The sequence below is a fragment of the Giraffa tippelskirchi genome, chromosome 10, assembly GCF_054371585.1.
Source record: "Giraffa tippelskirchi isolate mGirTip1 chromosome 10, T2T-mGirTip1v1.2.pri, whole genome shotgun sequence".
Taxonomy (NCBI): Eukaryota; Metazoa; Chordata; class Mammalia; order Artiodactyla; family Giraffidae; genus Giraffa; species Giraffa tippelskirchi.
The window spans coordinates 154,514,422-154,538,915 of NC_137284.1; the positions used below are offsets into that span (position 1 = coordinate 154,514,422).

General features: G+C 41.1%; 1 protein-coding gene across 38 annotated transcripts in view; it reads right to left on the reverse strand.

The window, feature by feature from the left end:
• EZH2 (enhancer of zeste 2 polycomb repressive complex 2 subunit) overlaps positions 1 to 24,494 on the reverse strand; it is a 60,769-nt gene that overhangs the window by 34,784 nt on the left and 1,491 nt on the right. For 25 of the 38 annotated variants that reach the window (XR_014067717.1, XR_014067718.1, XM_081537198.1 and 22 more), the window contains exons 2-3: positions 2,480 to 2,603; positions 1,791 to 1,919 (exon numbers count right to left, since the gene is read on the reverse strand). The exons of 1 other annotated variant lie outside the window; for it this stretch is intronic. Coding sequence is in view for 30 of the 37 variants with exons in the window: in XM_081537198.1 (XP_081393324.1) it covers positions 1,791 to 1,919; positions 2,480 to 2,596 (246 nt within the window). In the remaining 7 variants the exon portion in view is untranslated. Of the gene's footprint in view, positions 1 to 1,786; positions 1,920 to 2,479; positions 2,604 to 11,476; positions 11,619 to 15,322; positions 15,430 to 24,494 lie in introns of all 38 variants that reach the window. 12 more of the 38 variants (XM_081537197.1, XM_081537189.1, XM_081537186.1 and 9 more) reach the window with 4 other exon arrangements.

The window sequence follows — 24,494 nt, forward strand, 5'->3', positions numbered from 1 at the left end:
TTCAATTAGTAAATATTCATTTGAATAAACTGTACTCTTAAATTTAACACCAAAAATTGTATCATGAGCAATTCCAGTTGTACATAAATAATGAATTTCAATAATTTCTTAATGTGTCTGAGCAAAGTGTACTCTTTCAGGCCCACATCAGATCATTAGAGCAAGGAAACTGACTTTAAGCCCTCGAAGTTACATCTCCTCACCCAGGAATGAAAACGGGGCAACGCAGCCATCACAATGATCAAATCACAACAGACCCAGCGCCCAGCCAGAAGTCACCACCGTTGCGACTTTTATTATAAAGGCAGGCCGGGCTGTCAGCAGCATTTTGAGATTTGTAATGGGTGACAAAAACAAGTGTTCCGTGTGTTTCCTACTTTATTTCTCCAAATTTCTAAGATTTCTCTCTCTGGGGAGAAAAAAACCGAGGTTTCTTTTTCCTTCACTTCAAAACTTCCAGAATATCACCAGACAAAACCTGCAAAAGGACTAGTGAGAGCTGCCTCCTGACCCCTTTTGAGAGCATCCTAACCAGCACAGAAAGGAATCTCTGTCACCTTTACTGATGAAATATTAATTAGTACATTTTATTTACATATGTACATTAATAAGTACATATTAACAAGTCATTTACCTCTAATGTGTAGGTACTGACCTGTTTCATGTGACTGGAAGGTGTTAATACTTTTTTTCATATAATACATTTTATACAACTGCAAATCAGAGCTTAAAGAGTTGTCACCTGACAAAATGTATAAATAACTAAGAATAATCCCAAGCCATTTTTCACCATCAAGACCATGAACATCATCACTAAAACCACTTCTAGGACTGTATCTGTAGCACTGACCAGTCCTTGAAGCCAGCCTGTCACAAGACCTCAACAGGCCTCATATGACAGCAAATTAGTGCTTAATTATTATAATACCATATAAAAAATGTCTACTCATTGAAAACATCATTTTAGTAGAACAAATTCATTCCACTGTTTAAATGCATCCCATGTTTAGACACCCAGTTAAATTTCAACTCACTTTCTTCCCTCTTTCTGCCCATGCCTGTTCATGTAGCATTTCGCATCATATGCCATGTCTTCCAGTATAAAACTGGTACTTAAGCTGAAACTCCTTCACCAAAATCCCAGTGATTGGTTCATACTGTGTAAGTTTCTGCCATTTTCTCTTCATCTTGCTACTGCTATGTTTTAATGTGTTACTTCATTATAAACCTACCATAGATTTATTGCCTTCCTTGGAAAACAGTAATTTTTTGGAGTGATTAAGATCTACTTCGTTCATCCAAAAAAATCCTATTAAAAAAGGAAATTCTGACCTCTCAACCCCAAGTTTTAAAATTCCCAGTGAGCCTTAGAATTTAAACAAAATGTGTAATAAAATGCTTGTTAACTCCATGAGTATGCATGAAAAAGAAACATTTCTTCCAGCATGGCTAATTCATATGAAGGGAGAGAAAAAAAGAAAACTGTGTGTCAGAAAGCCGTGCTCTAACTTTTGATCTGATGAGGACATTTAAGAGTATTTTAAGTTCTTTTTTAATGAATAGTCTTATAAAAGTCTAGGGATCTATCTAATAACAGTAAAAGTAAATTCTAAACACCAGAGCTCTGTTACAGGAATAGCTAGAAGCCATTAGCCATTGCACATTAAAGAGAAATAGCAATAAAACAAGGGACATCCGAGGTCAATGGTTCCCTCTCAATAACCAACCAACATTCTAACAGCAAAAACCAAAATGCACTGATAATTCGAACAGCGCGTGAGTTCACCAACCTCCCTGGTCCCGCGCAATGAGCTCACAGAAGTCAGGATATGCACAGGCTGGATTCTTCGCTGTTTCCACTCTTGGTTTAAGATTTCTGTTCTTTCCAAAATTTTCTGACGATTGGAACTAAACATACTCTTAAAAAAAAAAAAATGAAGGAGAGGAGAAAAGAAATTGTTCATTGTTAGAAAATTTGTAACATCTCTAATGAAGGTTAAAATTGCATGATTCCTCAAAAGTACCAGGGACATTCCTTCAAAAGCATATGGATTTTACACTAAAATGTGGCTTCCCACATTCAAATAATACAAAAACACGACATCTGTTATTTTACTGAGAATAGAAGGGGAACAAGAAATCATTTTTGTCCTTTGTTAACTGTGTACGTATCTTTTTTAATTACAAAGACTTTCGGAACACAGTACCATGAAACACCCCTTTATGCTTGGATCCTGGGTCTTCTCATGCAGTACACAAAGCTATACTGAAAAGATGGTGATTGCCAAGTAGGCTGAATTAGACTAAAAACTTATCATTTCACTATGCACATGGTACAATCTTTATGTTAGTTAAGACAGACCAAGGACCTCAACTTCGAAGTTTCTATTTCTCTTACAGTAAATAAGGCCATTTTCCCTCTCGAACTAAAACTTATCTTGAGGGGCTGTACCGCGTGCTCCCAGGAGGCAGAGGGTACCTTGACTTCGTCAGCGCGCCTGAATCTCTTGAGCTGCCGCAGGCGCATGTACTCTGACTTTACACGCTTCCGCCAACACACTGGTCCCTTCTCAGACTTCTTCCCAGTCTGGCCCATGATTATTCTAAAAGCAATGGTTTCATATTAAAATCGCTGATCTGACCAGCCTGAGTATGATCACTTGTGTTTTAACCCCCAGCAAACTAACCACCAACCAAAGAAATGATACATAATTATGCTCTTGGTATTTGCAAGGAGGGTGCTCATTTGTTCTGTGTTGTGAAGTCCTTAAAAACAGTTCATTCCAGGTATAAGCTTTTATTTAACATAACTTTTCAAAGACATTTTTATTTACAAAGATACTCCACTCCTAAACTGCAGTCATTCTACCGAAACATGACCCATTACAGAAGTTAATTATATACAGTCAGGAACTATGAGATTCACACTTGTGGAGTGAAATAAAAATGTAGACACATGTTCTAAGTTTTTCATCATTAAATTAGCTATTATAGGCACAAATAAATGACTGGAAAAGAGAAATCTGAAAAAAAAGTAAAATCTACATACATCACTAAAGGTAGAAAATATAGAGAACAATATATGAAACAGGTACAAATTAAAGTATTCCCCTTACATGCACTTTCAACCACGCTTCTCACCTTCAACATGGTGATGCAAGTCTGTGTTTTTACCTGTAGCCACCTTTCCTCCCACGGGGCCTCCCAGAGAAGGCAGGGACCCAGAGGCTCTGGAAGCCAGTTATGTGCAACACGGGCTCAGCCTGCGGTCCACCAGGTGTCCAATTCACACTACAGAGTCTAACAAGTGTCCTCTTCTAGAACATTCTCTCAAAGTGCTAAAACTGTACTTGTACCTTCAAAAGATTAGAAGGACAGTCCTCTGTCGGATGGCACAAAGGGGCCACGCTGGGGATCTGGGCTTTACAGTGGAAAGCCATGGAGGGTTTTAAGTCAAGGGGAGGGAAGATGTCCACTCTGGAGGGGCCAGCTGGCTGCAGCAGTGACAGGAGGGGCTGCAGGAGAGTAAAAGGCAAAGGTGAGGCCAAGTGAGACTGGACGGCAGAAGTGTGGCCAGGTGAGAGACGTGGCTTGTATAAGCACACGGGTGAGGAGAGAAAGGAAAGGATTTCCATCTGCAGGAGATGGCTTTCTGGCCTGAGTAACCGAGCAGGGTCTCATTCACCTGTTTACACACAGCCCTCAGGCACAGAGAAAACTGCCTAAGGAGAGGAATCAGAGAGAAAGGAGCCCCGAGGTCAGCGGAACTTTCTGTAGGGATATTCCACCACCAAGCCGCGACAGGCAACGCAATGGTGGATGATTCAAGCTGAAAGAGGAGCAAAGAGAGCCAGTGATAAATGACTACTAAGAATTGGGCGATGAACACACGGAGATGAACGGAACACAGAGCCTGCCCTGCGAGCTTACAGCCTACCTAAGGGGGCCTGAAAGAAGAGACTTTACACTACGAGATAAACACGCGCGAGTGCTGGGGTTGAGGGCAGGGGAGTCAGCTCAGGAGGGGCAGAGGGAGGGCAGAAAAGTGACAGCTCAGCCTCGACAGCTGAGGCGATTTCAAAAGGCACAGGGAGCAGGAGCTCAGAGCCGGAGCCAGGTGGCGGCAGGGCTGCGAGGGCGGAGGGGCCGCCAGCAGACCCTGCAGACAAAGTGAAGAGCCCAACTACAAGAACTGAGGGAATGAGAAGAATGGAGATTTCAGAACTTCAGATAAAGACAGCTGAATGAGATCACAGAGATAGGATGAGCCCCGTAAAGGGTTCAAAGTGCGCCCTTGCCTGGGGTGCTGAGCGGAACAGTCCTGGGAGCTGAGGAGACTAACCGCCACAGCCGACCCCAGCTTGGCAGAAATGAAGACCCCGAGGAAGAAGTTAGGAAGAAGGTGAGGCCGGGCAAAAGGACGCCCAAGTCTGGGAGAAGCTACAGCTCTATTTAAAAAGGAACTCTGTGGCAATTTTTTGCTTTCATATCTGTGGTTAGATAACAGATGGGCTCAGGTGATTTTATGCAAATTATTTTCAGATATTTGGCACTTCAGAGGCCTACCCCAAAGGGGGGAATAACAGGTAAAGGGATTATCACTGCTTCATTAGCTCACAAGCTCATCACCGCGCGTCCCCTCCGCTGCCTCCACAAATTCCTGGACCCCGGAGGCGGTAGTGCTGCGGAGTCCGGGGACCGCCCAGGGAGCACGGCCCTCGTCCTCACTGATGTCCAGCACAGCTATCACTACAGTCTTTAAGGTGCATTTTTTCTGTCGTGGTGGAAAGGTATCATTAGTTAGCACTTCATGTTTTCAACCTTGAAATATCTTCCAGATGTTTCTACCATTAGTAAGAACACCTCTAGAAAAGTCTGTCGGGACAGAATCAAAGCTGTAACTAAACTACCAAGTCTCACAATCAACAGGACACTTCAAAGCTGATCTGGAACCAATCTCTCCGTAAGAGGGCCTGTGTAGATATGTTTCCACGTTTATAAATTTCACAAAGCTCTCCCAAAAAATGAAGTATGAAAATGAAGGTTTTTAAGCCATAGAATCATCTGGTAAATATGCACAATAGACAGGAAAAGAAAACCGTGATTCATTTAGGGGAAATTATCCAAATATAAGGTTCATGACCTCTGAATTAGGATAACAAATAAAAGTATACAGTGTTCCTCAAAAGTATAGGGATAAACAGGCAGATCCATGAAAAAATTAACAAAACTTAAGGTACCATTAGAAGGATGTTTTACATAAAACAAGCTCCCTCCCTCAGCATTGACAACACATTAAAATCACATTTTCATGTTCTTCACCCCACTTCACCCCCAGTGGAGGTTCCTCAATCTCAGAACAGTTTTTCTCCTTTGTAAAACCCCAGGGCCTGGCTGTGTGCCTGACAAAGATTTTAAAACAAACAAACAATAAAACCAAAACGCAGGTCTACTAACGTGCTGATCACGAGCCGCTGTGCCACTAGGTATGAGAGGAAGGGGGGCTGCCGTGCTGAGCACAGGAAGGGAGGGGAGACACCCTGTCATGAGGAGCCTGGGAGGAGCCGAGTCTCAGGGGCGGTCAGGGCCCTGTGGTCCACCTGCCCTACAGCCAATGACGAGATCCTGAGCGTAAAGCCCGGAGCCTCCGGGATTCCCTCAAGGAAGCTGCTACCGCCTGAGAGACCTCATCCAAACAAACCCGGTACCAGCACCCCCCACAGCTGGCTGCAGACACCCAATCCCGGCCGGCCCACCCACCTCTAGGCCTGGCAGGCAGAAGCCTTCAAGCCTTCAAATTCGAGCTCCCCCAGCCCCTTCCCGTCCTGAAAGCAGACAAATGAGTCCTTCTGACTACTTCCCGCCACATCTCAGCCCAGTGGAAACTAAGACAGCGCTTGGAGTACTCGTGGATTAGCAGAAAGGAACTCTTTCATTAAATGACGTGCTACTAAATGGATGGGGATGTGTGAGAAATCCAGTTTTTAAATTTCTCACTCAAAAGATCTGTTTAGTCTCATAGATGAAATGACATGAATATGATTCTCATAGATGAAATGACATGAATATGATCTTTATCCCAGAAAAAAATACAGCTCTCTTATTCAAAGCAGATATAGCTCAAATCCACCTGTATACAATGAAACCAAAACAACAGTTACATGCTTTAATTCAAAAGACAAACCAGGGTCTAGCAGGGGACCATCCACACCTTAACACAATGTCATACAGCCTGTCAGGACTACAAATATATAGGTTAAAGAAAATAAAGTAAGATTATACACAGTTCAGAGTCTATTTTATGAAGTAACCAAACCCCAATTGTTTTGGATTAGGCTTTCTGCCACAGAGACTCGGAAGGGATCTGAGGTCTACTTTCAGTACTGGGATGAGTGAACAGAAGACAGATTCCCACGCCCGGAGGGCACAGAGCTGCGGCCGCAGGAGCAGACCCACTGAAACACACCTCCACCCGCAGTCACTGGGCCACACAGCCCAGGAATCTCATTCTTGTCTATCAGGTCCAGCCCTCGCCCACTTGTGAGGGGCCTTTATTACCTAAGGCAACATTCCTGCCCCTCCTTACTCAGCTGACCATGACTGAGGGATTTTTTTTTTTTTAAAAAAAAAGGTTCCCTAGGCATTTTCAGTGCCCTTGATGCCCTTCTTTAAAAGGCTTTTCATTCCTAAAGGATTTGCCGCATCAAGGCGTTCGCCATCTACTCACCTTGCTGAGTTGTGCTTCTACTTGTCTGAAGAAAATTATAAATTACGTGTACTACTTATCCTTCTCAACTAACTGCCTTAACTTTGACTCCTAACTGAAGACCTGACTGAGGAAGGTGAAATCCAAACTCAACAACACTTAAGTACTATGACCACAATACTCTCAATGTCCTTCCCTAGAGAAATTGCCAAGTTTGAAAAATCACCGATCTTCAATAGTGCTTTTATATTTAAAACACTTTTGAGGGCAGCTCAAAGTCTCACTTACCAATTGTATTTATCTTTTTAAGTTAAAAACCACTGTTTTAATAAACTCAAAAGTAAATTAATGGTAAATAAGATTTTGTAAGTAAGGGCTAAGGGTTAGGATTAGGAGAACTTAGAGAGACTTACAGATGTTAACTCTTGGTAAGAGATAAAAATTACCAAAGAGAAATAGGTCTTAAGCCTGAGGACCTTCACAGAGAACACCCCTACGACAAGGAGACTGCGAGCAAGGCGTCCACGGAGGCAGGCGTGTGGGGCTGCTGCCTGTGCCCCCATTCGGGGGGTTCAGAAAACCAGCAGACACCACTACATGTCACCCCCCCCCCCAGCTGGGCAGAAGGGTGCCCTGGTGAGGAACAGCGCTGGTTATGGGCACAGGGCACAGACGTGGGCAGCACACTCTCCACGACCCACCCACAACTTAAACAGAGGCGCGCGCACGGCCTGCAAAGCCAGTCTCCCTGGGCTGGGCCCAGTTCTCCCAGAACCAGCTGTGTGAGAACATGGCCAGGTTCCCACATCTCTTGGTGCCTCCCTGTCCTCACACCGTGAGAAGCGTCCAGGTCACAGAGCTGTGCTGAGAAGCCCGCTCAGGTAAGGCCCCGCCCAGCACCCGTCAGAGCAGGCGGGTGCTCAGAGCAGGAAGGTCCTGCCGCCATCACCCGCAGGTGAGGGAGAGGAGGATACGACACCCAGAGAAAAAGTCAGACGACAGATGGATGTGAAAAGTCACTTTCTCACATGGGAGGCTGTAGGCAAGTAAGTAAGAACAGAACAGGATTCCAGGGATCTCAGGAAGGAATGCAGACCACACAGCGAATCCAGTGAATTGAAACCTCAGGAGATAAGCCGATGGAAACAGGTGGGCTAAAGGAGCCCACCTAGGAAACTGTGGAAATCTGTGTTTCGACCGGACAGAAGAAGGCTGAGAATGAAAAGAATTGGGCAGAAGCACTGTCCTCTAGCTCAGTTTTCTCATGGGGAACCAGGGCCAAATAAGGAAGAGGCGGTGATGGACCAGAATCAGGGACAGCCGCGTGAACTCCGCTCGGAGAGACGCAGAGCATCCCCGGGTTAGCGGGCGGGCGGGGCCTTCCCAGGCCGCCGAGCCCAGGAGCAGGATCCCAGGTCTTCTTCCCCTGAATCCCACTCTCCAGCACAAGGAAGCCGGGCTTGAGGAGACGGACGTTGAGGGCTGGGACCAGGAAACCAGGAGGAAAGCCTGCAGCAGAAAGGAAGGGAATGCTCTGAGGAGGAAAGGCAGGAACCAGACCTAAGGACTCCCAGGGGCCAGAGCTGCAGGGGTTTTAGCAGCAAAGGAAATTACAACAGTATTACAACTGAACTAACAAGTATCCATGAGTCTGAGAGAAGGAAGTGAAAGCGTAAATAAGTAAATGGGGGCGGAGGGGCAAGTCTTCCTTACACTGAATTCCAAAATCAGGGTGGGCGGGGTCCCAGCGCAGAAACCAGGGACTTCCCATCAGGGTTATTAGCTCACCCTCTGCCTGCGCCCCACGATACCTGTCACATGCAGGCACACACACAGAAGATGCTCGTATCTTCCCCCAAACCTCACAACCTGTCACTTCAGTTGCCGCTTAAAAATGTATCAACCCAAACTGAAGGATATTTCCACCAAACACCGGACCGATAAATAAGGTTATGGTAACAGGAAAGACTGAGGAACTGTCACTGATCAGAAGAGACTAAGGAGCCAGCCGAATGCAACCTGGTGTCCTGTAGCCGAGTAAGAACTAAGTAGGCAGCCTGGTGATATCCAAATAGAGTCTCCAGGGTAGTTAACAGTAATGTAATAAAGGTTTCTTAATTTTTGACAAATATACCATGATTACAGAAATCTAAAATTATTCCAAAATAAAGTTTCCTTTTTAAAGAAGAAAATTAAGTTATACAACAACCTGAAGGCTTTCATTTTAAAAGTAGGCACCTACTTTCTTAAATGATAAACCAAACAGAAATATATTAAAAATTGAAGTGCTATGTAAAATGTTAAATAGGAAAAAACAAAAAATATACACAGATGGAATTTGAAGGGGAAATTCCCACATCTAATTCTACTATTTAAAAACTCAGACATCGCTTGAGTAATATAAGGGAGGGGGGAATCTCCATATGAGCTTATAAGTTGGTGTCTACTTAAAAAGATAATACAGGTTATAGGCTATACTAATAAAAATACAGACTCTGAACCAAGGAAAGTAATTGTTCCAATGATTATACGCATACTGATCAAAGAAATCAAACAGTTCTATACAATTCAGGTGTTGTGGTTGTACACATGAACTAGTCATGTTCAGGATGAACAGAGAAGCATGTCTCTGACCCAGCTGGAAGACAGCCGTAAACACCGATCACAGAAAAGAGCATCTGAGTTTGGGGTTTTAAAAGAGAAGTGCTGATACACATTCACCGATTCATTCAATATTTACTGAACATCTAGCACATTCTAGGTACCCCTGTAGGAACAGAAGGCTCAGAAATAAACAACAGACAAAAATCCATGACCTTACAGAACTTAGTCTAGTGGGATGGAAACAAATCAAAAACAAAGAAAAATGTTTAGTATGTAAGATGGTGTTGAGGGCTGTGGAAAAAAAAAACAACCAAACAGGAAAGTAAGGTGAGCCAGGTCTGCCAAGGCGAGCAAACAAAGGAACCCTGCTGAGGCCCTCAGCACCCTGTGCGGGGTGCAAGCCCACGGGACCACGGGACGCAGAGAGCTCACCAATTTGTATTCTGTTCCCACCAACCCACTAGTAAAATATGCAATAATATTTTCTAGTAAAGACTCCAAAAATAACTGATTCAGTATCTATCCAAAGCAGGTTTCAGTAAGTCCAACAATGCTCCAGTGATCAACATAGCTTTACAGAATTTCCAACTGGCATTAAAGCTGGCATTCAAGGATTGCTAGGTGTCACAGCTCAGGTTAACCACTAGGTCAATTATCCTGAACAAACAAAGACTAAAAGTTAACAGCATTTTATAACACATACATGCTCTCTTTGTTAGTATTATTAAGCCAAATTAAAGAAATAGATTGGCTATTCATGTTAACAAAACAGCATCATTAAATATGTGTTGCTGATCTGACTGTCTGTATTTAATCTGGCAATTTGCTTTGGTTATACCATAAGATGTTTATATCTGTACATTTTTAGGGAGCATATAAATAAGATTAAAAGTCAACCCAACAGTTGCATTCAACATTCAAGTTTGAAAAATATATTAGAAACTGGGTTACTGAAGTAGTTTAGGAATAAAGTGATAAGGACTTCTGACTGGGTTGGCAGTAGTGTGAACGGAGAAAAAAGACAGCAAAAGACATTCTAACATTTAAAAACCTGATGCACTCATGCGGAGAAAAAACTGACCAGAAGAGATTAAGAAGCCCTAATAGCCACTGTAACCACTAAGAATCTGAACGTAGATGCAGACTGAGACATTAATTACTCACATAGCAGTCAACCAGCACAAAGAGCGGGCAGAATGTTCTAAGAAAACCCCAGACACCATTCATTAGCTAAAAGGGTCTTAGGACCCCTTGAATCTACTGATATTTTTCATATTAGAAATTTAAAACTGAGAAAGTTTTAAAACATTTATTTAAAAAAAACAATAGCATGTCTGTCATGTTAATATAATAACATGTTATTATAAAATGTTAATATAACACATTTTATTTTTAAAAAACTATTTTCCTTTTTTAAAAAATTAATGAGGGGTACTGTTTTACATTTTTGCCAATTCTTTAAATATCTGTCTTAATAGAAGACAGCTGGATCCCCATATCTGCTTCTGCATTCAATCTGCTCCAACATGCTGTTTTGGTTGAAGAAAATCCCTTCCCAAACAAATACCGAGCTACAGCAGGGGAGGGCGTCTGCGTGGCTTCTGAGCTCATGGGCAATCTCATGCTCGGACATTACTCCAGAACTGTTTTAAGAGAAAAGTGGCTGGAGCAGCTTGTGATTCAACCTCATAGCTGCTTTTCCTCAAGACAACCTCTATCCTTCAGTAAGCAGCGGTTGTTGCTTAAAAGATTAGTTGCAATGAGGAATCTAAAATTGTATCAATAAATGTTCCTACTCTGCTACATTAAAATTCATTGGTCTGTCTCCTTTGACTGCATCTTTAACCCATGCGTGACTTTATAATATCATTTCCTTGATTTGAAAAACACTGGTCCACTGAGTTATGCAGATTTTCCGTAAGTTCACATATTTGAAAAAATCATTATTTGTTAAATCCACTGATGTCATCAGAAAAGTCTTTAAGTATTTATTGGAAAAGCTGTCAACCTAACCGTGACAGATACCAAGTTTTCTAAAAATTCTAATTTTTGCTTGAAAACTCAAACATTGCCACTGGCAACAAATAACGGTCAGTTGTTCTCCGTCAAGTGACAGGCTCACTTTGTTGAAAAATGTCTGCCCCATACCCAAGCTGGAATAATCACCATCTGTCAAACCCTCTTTCAAGTGAAAATGGCTCCGCGTGAAAAAAGCAGCTGGTGCAGCCTGGAACTCCATCACATAAGTGCGGCTCCCAGAGACCGTCGGACTCGGGCAGCGCTGAAGCCCTGTGTGCACATTCCTATCCTGTAGAGCAGAATATTAAGATGTGTGCACTCAGGATTAAGAGTATATAAAATTAGTAACTGTTTTCACTTCATCGAGGACATTCTCAAAAAAACATTGTTTTTAAGCTCCAAGTGCTACAGAGCCAACAGTCCTTATCTACCACTGCTTTTCTGCCACTGGAGCAGATGTTAACATGTAACATCTTAAATTATTACCAAAATTGTTTTTTAAAAGTATCTATTTGGCTGCATCAGGTCTTAGTTGCTGCATGTGGGATCTGGTTCCCTGACCCTGGGCACTGGGAGTGCAGTCTCAGCCACCGGACCACCAGGGAAACCCCACTCCCTGCGGCCACCGAGCACACTTGGAGAACAAGTATATCCAGACACCATATGAATCAGAAACCACAACAGTACCCCAGCTTTTCACTCGCCTAGCAGAGAGCCTGGAACTGGCACATATTCAAATTAGATTTCCTAAAAGACAAGTCTGTGAGAACGAAAGCCTAGAAATCACCATTTTTGCAATTTAAAAAACGGAAAAAATCTCTGTGAGAGCTTCCCTGGTGGCTCAGCGGTCAAGAATCTGCCTGTCAATACAGGGGACACAGGTTTGATCCCTAGTCCAGGAAGATCACACATGCCACACACGGGGCAACTAAGTCCACGTGCCACCCACGCACAGGGCAACTAAGTGCCACAACTACTGAGCCCACACGCCCTGGAGCCTGTGCTCCAAAATATGAGAAGCCTCCGCACCACAGCGAGCGTAGCTCCCACTCGCCACAACTAACAAAGACCCAGCACTGCCAAAAATAAATAAATAAAAAATGTTTAAAACCATGTTAAAAATATTTAATGAGGGATACTTTGCTGTAACTGTCAACTATAGCATTCAAAAGAAAGGCTGCCATACATCTGTGCCAAATTGAGGGACTAACGTTAACAAAACGTCTTATTAAACAAATTGCTTGTTTTCATCCATCTGTCCTACCCTTCGCCCTCGCAGGAAGGTATCATCCTCCCTCACGGCCTCTCTTCTAACCCCCCGCTTTGCTTCCCCCAAACAACCCTACCCTTTTGACCAACTCCCCACATACACTTCGCCCTACCCACGTAAGAGAAAAATAAAAGTAAATATCTTATTCCTTTTCACTTTCTATTTAAAAATAGAAATGCCTCTGTTTTTATTTAAAAGGGAGAAAAAAGTAACAAAAACACACAAGCTCACTACCGCTGCATCCAAACAGTCCACCCAAAAGACTTGTGAAAATTTACAAGAAAGAAATTTCTGAAATTTCATTTTGAAGGACTTGGGAAAGCCAAGAATAGAGGTACTATCCACCAGTCAAAATCAATTTATAAAACATTCTGAAAGTGCCAAACACTGTAAGAGACACAAGTTTGCAAGATACAACAGGCACCTTAGTGCCTAAACTTCAGCAGATCATAGTACACACGATCACTAGTACATACAAGTACAGGTGAAAAAGTATTATGAACAGCATTTGCATCAGTAAGTTTTTAGGAAACAAATGTGCCATGACTAGTGATAAGGGGAACTAAAAATTCAGATAACATTTGTAGCCCTGGTTTGAGCCCAGCTAAAAAGGCTCAGGAAAACTACAGTAATGCAGCAATCTTAGGTGAATGACAGAAAACATTGACCGGGTTGTTTCAGCAAAAGTGAGTAGGCTCTGCGGTCATGTATTTTCTACAAAAGTCAGATCATTTTCCTTTCAGCAGAAGAAGAAACTAAACCCCTCAGTTCAATATGGAGTCTACAGACCAGCATTCCTGTGTTATTCGAAAATCCTATCCATTCACAGACATGTCTTAGAAAAGAAACGGCACATAAATTTACACCAGGTGGAAAACTGAACTATCATAAAGGTCTTAAACAGTTTGCTTGGACAACAGATAATACAGGTTGATTAGCTAAACTGACATCTAGAGGGTAAAGTTTTCTTTGAAAACTGTACAAAACCTGTTTTTATGGGCTAAAATCCTTTCATTTTGCTAGGTACTACTCAGTTTACTGAGTAGTTGGAGACACTACTGTTGGAGAGGAAACAGAACAAAAACTGATGTGCCAGAAACTAAAACTGATACACAACTCATTGTAATTCAAGGATGGGACGCGGGATACGTACTTCTTCAAAACTCCTTTTGCTGCTTTCTTAGAGGAAGTCTATTCTAAATCATATCTCAAATAAGCCAGTACACATTTAACAACACACGCTGGGGAAAGTCTTCAGAGAAACCCACTTCAGGTAAGTTATCCCGGTGAGCATTAGGCGGGTGACAGGACTCTGCCACCCCAGACCGCCCTGCAAGGCCTTGGCACTGGTCAGCCGTGCAGGGCGCCAGTGCTTTCCCCACAGCACGAGCCCCTCCATGCAAACCAGCAACTCTGTGCTCAACAGAACAACAGGGATCTGTTCTCACACTGGCGGAAAGATGGGCTGCTTTGGGGCCTGAAGAGAAGGTATTTGCGATACAATACCTCCCTAGAAACTCTCCACAGGCAATTCTGCCAACATACTATTGTCACCTGAGACACTGACTTTACGTCTTAATCCCCAAACAAAATTCCATCTATATATATATATATATATTGGCTGCACCACACAGCAGGTAGGGTCTTAGTTCCCTGATCGGGGATCAAACCTGTGCCCCCTGCAGTGCAAGCACAGAGCCTTAACCACTGGACTGCCAGGGAAGTCCCCCAGTTCCCTCTATATTCTGAAGACAGTATCATAAAATGGACTTGGCAGTTCAAACTACTGATCCCCAAGTATTTACAGACTGTCTCAGAATTTCCAGGCGTTCTACAGTCAAGTAACCCTTACCTGCAGATTTCAGCACTGGGGTTCGTGTCCACCACAAGGGGATAAAAATATCTATCAGTGCCATTTCTGTAGCTCATGGACAAGAGTCCTCAGAGACCCTTCAGAAACTCCCGGGGCTCATCTCCACCCTGAAATTCATTCTCATGCTTAAAAAAGTAGTAGTTTCAGGCCAATATGGAAGGAGATAGGGGTCATGATGAGCTCTAAGTCTTTTCATGACTTTCCTATACTTAAGGTTTATGATAAATATAAATATACTGCTAAAGTACTAGAAAATGCCTAACCCTTCAAGTATTATTTATAACCAATGATATTTCCAGTATTTGTTACCAAAGTATATTGTCTATTTAAGTATTTTATCACTATAACATCATGTGCCATGCTTAGTCACTCAGTGGGATCCAACTCTTTACGACCCCATGAAATGTAACCCACCAGGCTCCTCTGTCCACGGGGATTCTCCAGGCAAGAATACTGGAGTGGGTTGCCATGCCCTCTTCCAGGGGATCTTTCTGACCCAGGAAGTGAACCTGGGTCTCCTGCACTGTAGGCAGATTCTTTACCCTTTGAGCTACCAGGGAACCAGCTTATAATTAGCATTAGATGTTTTAGGAATAGGAGAAATGCACAGAACAACTCAAATGCCAGCTAGCAAGCATCACAGTCACCTGTGAAGGTAGTATAAACTCAGTCCAGTATTTCTCAGTCTCCAGAGAAACAGACATAAGTGCCTACAGAAGTGAAGCACCTAGCATCTCAGTATTTGAGCTAAGAAGCAGCCTAGAAGCAGCCAAACCCTATCCTCGAAGGGACCTCTGTCCTCCTGGTTGCATGAATTCAGGCAAGTTACTTACCTCCACCAAGTGCCTACCTCTTTATCTATGAACAAGGAGGCACGCGGTAGATCCCCAACAATCACAAGCTGCTCCGTTTGCTCATCTCAGTCACTCAGCAGTGGAGATCCATGAAAGTAACTTGCTAAGGAAACACAACTACTTTTAGATGGTGATCATTCTGTTAAAAGATGATGAAGTTCATCCTAATAGAATCTTTTATAATATTCAAAGAACAGATAACTATCTTCTCATTCAGCAAATGCTATATATTTTTTTAGAATAATTATAATGTATGACTTTCAACAAATTTCAAAAGTAAAATGATTGGTTTACAGCTGCATGTATATCAGGCACAGAGCAGGCTCAAAGTAAACGGTAGCTAGTTCCATGACTTGGAAGCACACGACAGCTACTCACACACCTGTGAACAGGCGCCAACATCAAAAACATACAAGAGCTGCTTTCACGATGATCAAGATCCTTTCAACGTTTAAAGAAAATCAACTAGTTTTTGTCATTTTTTGTATTTTCCTTGCAAAACACTTGGTCTTTAGTATCGAAAGCCAAGGCACTAAAATGGATAAAACAGTCATGATGTTCTGTCTTTCTGACACTTTTTTAAAGCTTACTAGAAACATCTTGACATGCTATGTATGATTAGTGTGCATAAAGGCAACAGAGGGTAAAGACTATCCTGAGATAAATTTGCATAATCATTATTTTATATTCCTCACTTATTTCCATGTTTCTCAAGCTAACTTAATCAGGAATATATTAGATATATAAATTAAAGTTGCATAATAGTACCTGACAGCAGGTAGCAAAGTTCACTGGGTGATATATACAGTAAAGGCAAACAAAACTCACTTTTGAGACAGACTTCTGAAGGCTCTGCTTTAAAGGGTAGGGTGCTATTTAAATAATTATGTACTGAGTTGCTGCTAAAGAAGAGACACCCAAGTTTTCAATTTTATTGGTCCTGAATCAATTTCACAAAATGTTATTTCTATCTGTTATGTACAAGACTTTTTTCTAACCTCTACCATGCAGATGAGTAGACCAGAGCTTCGAGCGAAGGGAAGAGGGAGAGAGAGAAAGGCTGAACAGCAGCTTGAGATGCTACAACGGTACGGAAGCGATTCCAGAAAGAGGACAGCACAGACTCCACGTAAGCCTTCCTGGAGACAAGGAAGAAGACCAGCTGAGCTCAAAAGGGGAGAAGTACAAGAAAAATCTTGAGAAAAGAGCTAGTTCACTGTGTGACTGGTTGAGAGAGCTTAGGCTGTTTCTGAGATAGCCTGGAACACTAGCTTTGGGAGTTTCTCACAGAATCGACAACCATGGAAGACGACCCACCTGTAGAGGTGTACAACACCCAGCAGAAGCCCTGGCACTTTTTTTTTCTTTATTAAAGAGGAGACCATCTCAGGATGGTCTTTATCCCTCTGTTGCATTTATGCACACTAAATTCATACATAGCATTTCAAGATGTTTCTAGTAAGCTTTAAACAAGTGTCAAAAAGACTATTTTGTATAGTGAAGAAAAACTAAAAATTACTGTGGGAGCAAATCAGGTGTTGAGCAAAAGAACTGATACTTTGCAGAAATAAAGCAGTGCACAAATCAAGTATATATAATCTGAAAACCCATTTGATTATATAACAACAAAAAACTACTTCACTATCAAAACAGGTAGACCAAGCTTGACAATTTTATTATCACTTCTACATCACCAGCTTCTAAGATCAAAGTCACTTTTAATTGTCCCCATTTATCCTCTGAAGAAAAAAATGAAAGCAAATTGTTAACTCACTAAAAAATGAAAAGGTCCAAACTACTCCAAATGAAAATTTAAAGAATTACTAAACATTATCACTTTCAAATTTTAAATTCTCCACACCACGTAACTCACAGACCTAACACCATCAAGATAAATAATATCCTTTTCATGCTCATGTTTCTACCAACATGGCATTTTGTTATACCAAGAACTAAATGACTTGTGAATGAAGAACAAATTTGTTTTCACACAATTTTACTGAATTTAAACAATTATGCTCCTAGTGTTATTACTTAACTTGATCTATATATTTTCAAAAATACACAAAATCAAAGAGGAAAATTTGGAGAAAACGTTTCAAGAAAAAAATTGGAGAAAATTAAGGAGAAAACGTTTCCAATACATACATCTGACAGAGACAGTGGACCCAGAATACAGAGACACCAGTTTTTAAAATGGGCAAAAGGCTTGGCCAGAAAGTACACAAAAATGGCGCATAAGCATGTGAAAAGATATCCAGCACCATGAACACTTGGGAAACATACATCAAAACCACAAAAGGACACTCAGCACTCATTAGATGCCAGTGACTTAAACAACAGCAACATGGACATCGGCGAAGACGGAGCAGATCCGCAGGTCCTGCCGGCAGACACCACCCTGACTCCACGCAGGATGGCACAATCGCTTGTGGAGATGGCCTGGCAGTTTCTCATGAAGTTAAATCAGTATTTACCAAGTGACCCGACAGTCCAACTACAAGTCTACCCAAGAGAAAGGAAAAGATCCATCCACAAAAGGATTGCCCAAATGATCACAGAGGATTTACTATAACAAGAGCCAAAAGGGACCAGCCCGATCAGCAAGCAGTGAAGTGAAAAAAGCATAGGATGTTCACACATGGACTATTACTGAGAAATAGTGACTCCTGAAACCAGCAACAACACAGATAAACCTCAAGAACATGCTGGATCAAAGAAGCCAGTCACGGAAGAGTATATCCTACGTAATTCCATTCACATAAATTCCAGAACAGGAGAAATCGGATCGGCAGCTGAGAGAATGATGGGAAACAAGTGTGAAGAACTCTGCAATGGCAGCAAGGTTACCTCGTAACTGAGGTGACAGTCACACAGATGCTTACAGCTGGCAAAACTCTTCCAACTATAGCCTTCACGTGGGTGCATCTTAATGTATATAAACTACACTTCAGTAAAGCTGACTCTGTACCCCTCCTCCAAAACGGACACCTCTCTAGAAAGCAACAGGGCAACACCTATTAAAACTTGAAATGTGCATAATCTTGAACCACTGGCTCTTCCTCTAGAAAGCTGTTGTGCAGCGGTTCAAAGCTCCGTAAGGAAGCTCCCCCCTCAAAGGGCAAGCACAGCACCCAGATGGCTGGTTCACTGCCTGACGACAAAGAAGCCGAACCAGGCGTATCCCACCTAACAACAGCCCGAGAGCTTGGAGCCAAGGGCAGTACACTTCTGCAAGAAGCCACGTGGTTAAGCACTTGAGGCTTGGCAGGCCACAGCCAGTCGCCTTGCATATTCTTTGGGGGGTTTCGTTGTTGTTTTACAACTCTTTTAAGAAATGCTAAAATCACTGGTAGCTCACAGGGCCTTATGAAAACAAAAACAAGCGTGCCCGCGTGCACACACACACACAACCCCAGGCTGAGAAATCAGGGCTTTGAAGCCCAAATGCCTAAATTCAAATCGGTAACCTACCATTTACTAGTAACATAATCCCTCCATCTCTTGTTATTACAGTGTCCGTGTAAAATAAATGAAAGCACTTAAAACCGTGTCAACCACATAGCAAGCTTTAAAGAAATACCAGCTTTTTAAAATGAAACAGACCTCTGTACTGACCTAAAATAATTATTTTATATCAAAATAACTTGATCCTGCTTTTGTAAAATACATAAATACATGTACAAATATATTGGGTTGACCAAAAAGTCCATTCTGGCTCTAGAAATGTGCTTAGTTGTTCTTAACTTCATTCGAAACAATTTTGTTAGAATGTATTATGACAGCTCTCATATCAGTGTGCATTTAAAAAAAACTTATCAAAACTGGCCAATTTTTTAATAAAAGATTTTTTTGTGTGGACCATTTTTTAAAGTCTTTATTGAATTTGTTACAATATTGCTTTTGTTTTATGATTTGGTTTTTTTGGCCTGGAGGCATGTAGGATCTTAGCTCCCTGACCAGGGATTGAACCTGCATCCTCTGCACTGGAAGGAAAAAGCCTCAACCACTGAAGAGTCAAGAAGTCCCAAAATTGGTGAATTTTTATGCACCCATTTTAATACTGAAGATGGAAGAAAAAAGGAATATTTTCGGCAAGCTATGCTATTACTTCAAGAAAGGCAAAAACAAGACTGAAACACAAAAATAGATTTGTGCAGTGTATGGAGATGGTGCTGTGACTGACTGAACATATCAAAAGAAATTTTCGAAGTTTCATGCTAGAGATTTCTCACTGGACGATGCTCTACCGTCTAGTAGATCAACATTATACCACTCGAGAGATAGTCAAGTCTCAAAATACCCAAGTCAAGCACTGAAAATCATCTGCACCAGCTTGGTTATGTTAATTGCTTTGATGTTTGGGTTCCACTTAAGTGGGGGGGGGGGGCCTTTACCATATTTCCATATGCAATTCTCTATTGAAACATAATGAAAACGTCCCATTTTTAAAACAAATTGTGACGGGGGATGAAAAGTGTATACTGTACAATAATGTGGAACAGAAGAGATCATGGGGCAAGCAAAATGAACCACCACCAACCACACCAAAGGCCGATCTTCATCCAAAAAGGGTGAAGTTGTGTATATGGTGGGACTGGGAGGAGTCCTCTATGATGAGCTTCTTTCAGAAAACCAACTGATTAATTCCAACAAGTACTGCTCCCAGTTGGCCTTCCAGGTGGCTCAGTGGTAATCACCTGCCAATGCAGGAGATGCAGGAGAATCAACTTCGATCCCTGGGTCGGGAAGACCCCTTGGAGGAGGAAATGGCCACCCACTCCAGTATTCCTGCCTGAAAAATTCCATGGACAGAGGAGTCTCATGGGCTACAGTCCACAGGGTCGGAAAGTCTGACACCACTTAACCAAGCACGCACGCACCCACTGCTCCCAATCAGACCAACTGAAAGCAGCGTTCCACGAAAAGCGTCTGGAATTAGTCAACAGCAAACCATAATCTTCCGTCAGGATAACCCAAGACCACGGTGTTTCTTTGATGACCAGGCAAAAACTGTTACAGCTTGGGTGGGAAGTTCTGATTCACCCACCACATTCGTCAGACATTGCACCTTTGGATTTCCATTCATTTCAGTCTTCACAAAATTCTCTTAAGGGAAAAAATTTCAATTCCCTGGAAGACAATAAAAGGCACGTGGAACAGTTCTTTATTCAAAAAGATAAAAAGATTTGGGGAAACAGACTATGAAGCTGCCTGAAAAATAGCAAAAGGCAGTAGAACAAAACGGTGAATACATTGCTCAAAAAAGCCCTTGGTGAAAATGAAAAAATGTGTCTTGATTTTCACTTTTAAAACTGAAGGAACTTTTTGGCCAAACCAATACATTCGCATGAATACATTGGCAAGTTTGGGATGAATATACAGCAAACTGTTAAGGGAGACGGAATGGGGTTACAGGGATCAAGAAATTTTCGCTTTATAAACATCTAAATTATTTCAGTACTTTTAAATTGAATACATATTGTCTGTTTTTTTAAACAGTAGACAATTAGAAGTAAACGGATAGACAAATCATATGTGGCACCATTTTCTTTATATACAGATACTTAAGTTTGGAAGTGTTTAGTTCTATGAATGAGAAACTACATCTAGTCTTTAAAAAACAATAGTGGCACTGTTACTAAGAATCACTTATTAAACAATTTATGTCAGGTGTAGTTCTCAGGGCTTCACTTGTATTAATTTATTGAATCCTCTCCACAACCTTATGGAATGAATGTTTATCATGAAGACACCAATTTACAGACAGGGAACTTAGACTTCAAGGACAAAGTGACGGGGTCCCCAAGTAATGTGACTCCAAAGACCACACTCAAAACTCTCCCGTCCTCCCCTCAGAGTGCGTGCTGCTACAATTCTGGCTGAAAAAAAATCCACAAAGACATCTTTTAGTTAGTCTGAACTACAACTTATCTACTTTTAAATATAATTTTCTGATTGATTCAAATAAACTCATTCTTCTTGGAACCCATGCGTCTTGAATCATCCAGAAGACAAGCAGATAACATGGAGCTGATAACAGGAGCCAAACAGAATCTAAGTTTGGATCCTGCCTGCAAATTCCTAGCTGATAATCCTGGGCAAATTCTTAACCTTCTATACCAAAGCTTACTTATCTGTAAATGTTTGTGGAGTGTGCTGTTGTTGTTAAAGTTCTTTTAATTGTAAAATATACATAAAATGTACCATTTCAACCATTTTTAAGCACACAATTCAATGGCATTAAACACATTCAAAACGTTGACCTTCCATGTCCAGAGCTTTTTTCACCTTCCAGATAGCAGCTCTGTCCCAATTAAACACTAACTTCCCATTCCCCTCTCCCCTCAGCCTCTGGTAACCCCTTGTTCTACCTTCTGTCTCTGTGAATTTGCCTATTCTAGCTACCTCCTATAAATGGAATCATAAAATTGTTTCCTTCTATGTCTGGCTTATTCTCCTTAGCATAACATTTTCAAGTTTCACCTATGTTATAGTATGTGTCAGTACGTCATTCCTTCAATAGCTGAACATTCCATTGTATGTATATGACATGTTTCATTTATCCAAACCTCTGCTGATGGGTGCAAGGTGGTTTTCACAAGAATTAAAAACAAAGCATCTGATGTGAATGTTACCACAATAAAAAACAAACCAAGCAAATGAATGAAGCATCTGGCAAACAGTAGGCTCTTTAATATTAATGTCTTTTTTTTCACTTCGTTTTGTCATATTTTTGCACCACGAAGCGGTGCAATGGCAAGACAAAAACAGGGCAACCATCTTACAAATTTATCACCTATGCCTTTTGAGATATTATTGGATTTACAACCACATTTATCATCTTAAAAGAATGATGAAGAGCATCCCAATAAATAATCTGTAATTACAATAACACTACTTTCTTCAGTTTTAGCTTCAAAACCTAGCTCAAGTTATTCCAATCAAGAATTCATTAATGGTAACTAAACTCCTTTTGATTAAAAGATATATTTGTCCCCTAAATTTCAGTACAACTAGATCAGTTTGAACACAAACTAAGCAGATACTATATGCCAGGTATATCCAGATGATCCACCAAGCTTCTCTCTGGCTGCCTGAAATACCAAATATGAAAACCAACAGTTACATCTCAAGTATATCCAATTTTCAGTATCTTAGAGTGTTAATAACTAGGAGAAACCATGGAACTTGTACACCTTGATAATTATTTTTCATTGTAACCACTGCCACTCAGGGAGAAAAATACCTTCCAAAGTTCTTTACAACATGAATATATCCTGTTTGCTTTGCAAGTTGCTTTGTCAAATTATTTCCCTACATTTTCAGGACTTCCTTTATTCATTCAACTATTAATCCCTGCTCTCCAGCAACTCAGGTGCACAAAAAAAACTACGACAGAGCCTCTGCCTCAAGGCACTTCAGAGTGAAGGTAGGGATGCACCAGCAAATGATTTCAATTGGATACAGGCTACAGTAAAGGTACCAACGAAGCCCTTGAAGAGACACGGAAGGCCTCCAACAGGTGAAGCTTTCTCTGAATTTAATAAGCTGTTCCTCTCCTGCTCTCCCCAAACTGCACATTTCACCTGCCCACGTAGAATTCTTCCTTCATCATTCACAGAAAATGTTTTCTTCATTTGTATGGACATAAAGACTGCAAGGCAGATCCATAAATCATTTCCAATTGACCCCAGAATGCATTAGACCGTCAGAGGATTTTTCCTTGCTGTTAGTTTTTTAAAAGCAGATCAACTTTCTTAATCACTTCTTTAGGCCAAGTCAGAAAGTAATTCAGACTCCGGGAGCATGCCAGCTCAAAGGATGGGGGATATCCTGAAAAACCTCCATGTGACCTGGGGAAATCTGCCTACACATTTCTAGTGGTCAAGACAAAGATAACCACTTTTACGTATGCATGCAAAGCAAAGCTGGTATAAACGATTTGAGCTTTTTTCTTTGCCTAACCACACTAAATCAACAAGTGTGGTTTTTTATCACTGCTACTTAAACTAAATACACTCTCAATTCAAACACAAAAAATTTAAAACCAATTCCCCCAAAAAACTTTCAAAACAAAATCTTGTGGCAAGTACAAAGATAGTAATTATCAAATATAATGTACACAAAATGGGAAAAACTGGAAATTTGTATCCCAAAAGATTCAAATTTTTGCCAAAATCTGCATAACTAGCTCATATCATAACAATGGGCAAGATTATCAGCAGGACTTTTAAACATATAATTACCAACAACTAATATAAATGTAGACAATACTTAGGAACAGCACCTGGAATGTCAGTTCAGTGATGTCAAACACTGCAAAATGTGTAATAAAGACTTTCACACTACATTTCTTTGTCTCCATTTTTTTTGAAACCGTAAGATAGAAGGTTGCACATTAGATCAAGAGATAAAACAATACAAATAAGAAAAGTGCCTAAGTGTTTCTAAATTTCGTTCCTTTGAATATGTTCACTTGCCACAAAAATTAGTATTTAAGATGCCATTTTCCTAAGTGTTTCCGGGAGTTTAAACATTACATTCTCTAACACACCTCCAAAAAGAGAATAGGATTCTTTATATCTAAGACTAGAACCTCATCTATTCCTAAGTTTAGGGAATAGGAAAAGGAAATTAAAATGTATCTTGAATACTTTCGTTTTCTTGCAAATAGAATGATCAATAGTTAGGATTACACACTTGCTCTGCATTTTATCCCCAAACATAAAATAGTTGCTAATGGTCATGAATGAAGAGTAATAGAAAATAAACTCCACAACCAACCCCCCTAGCTCCCTAGTGATCTAAGGGTTAGGATCCCACCCGCTCGATCTCAAACCCCCCTAGAAGTATAGACTACATTCACCTGTGTTAGCATTAGCGTTTTCTAAAAGCTTTTTTAAACTGTTGTTTTAAATGTTGTTTTATGTGACATTGAAACGCCACAAAATTAAGCTGATAACGACCTTTAAAACCCAGCAAGTAAACCCTGCAGCATTTAAAACATTTTTAAATACCAAAGACATCTTTATTTCCAAATGAATTAAAATTTTACAGATCCTGTGCGACAAACAAAGGAAGTTTAGCTTAACTGCGGACAGCACACGTTCGATTTCTTAGGCAACAAACATTTCTGCAGCCAGTCTTTTCTGACTCAACAAAGCT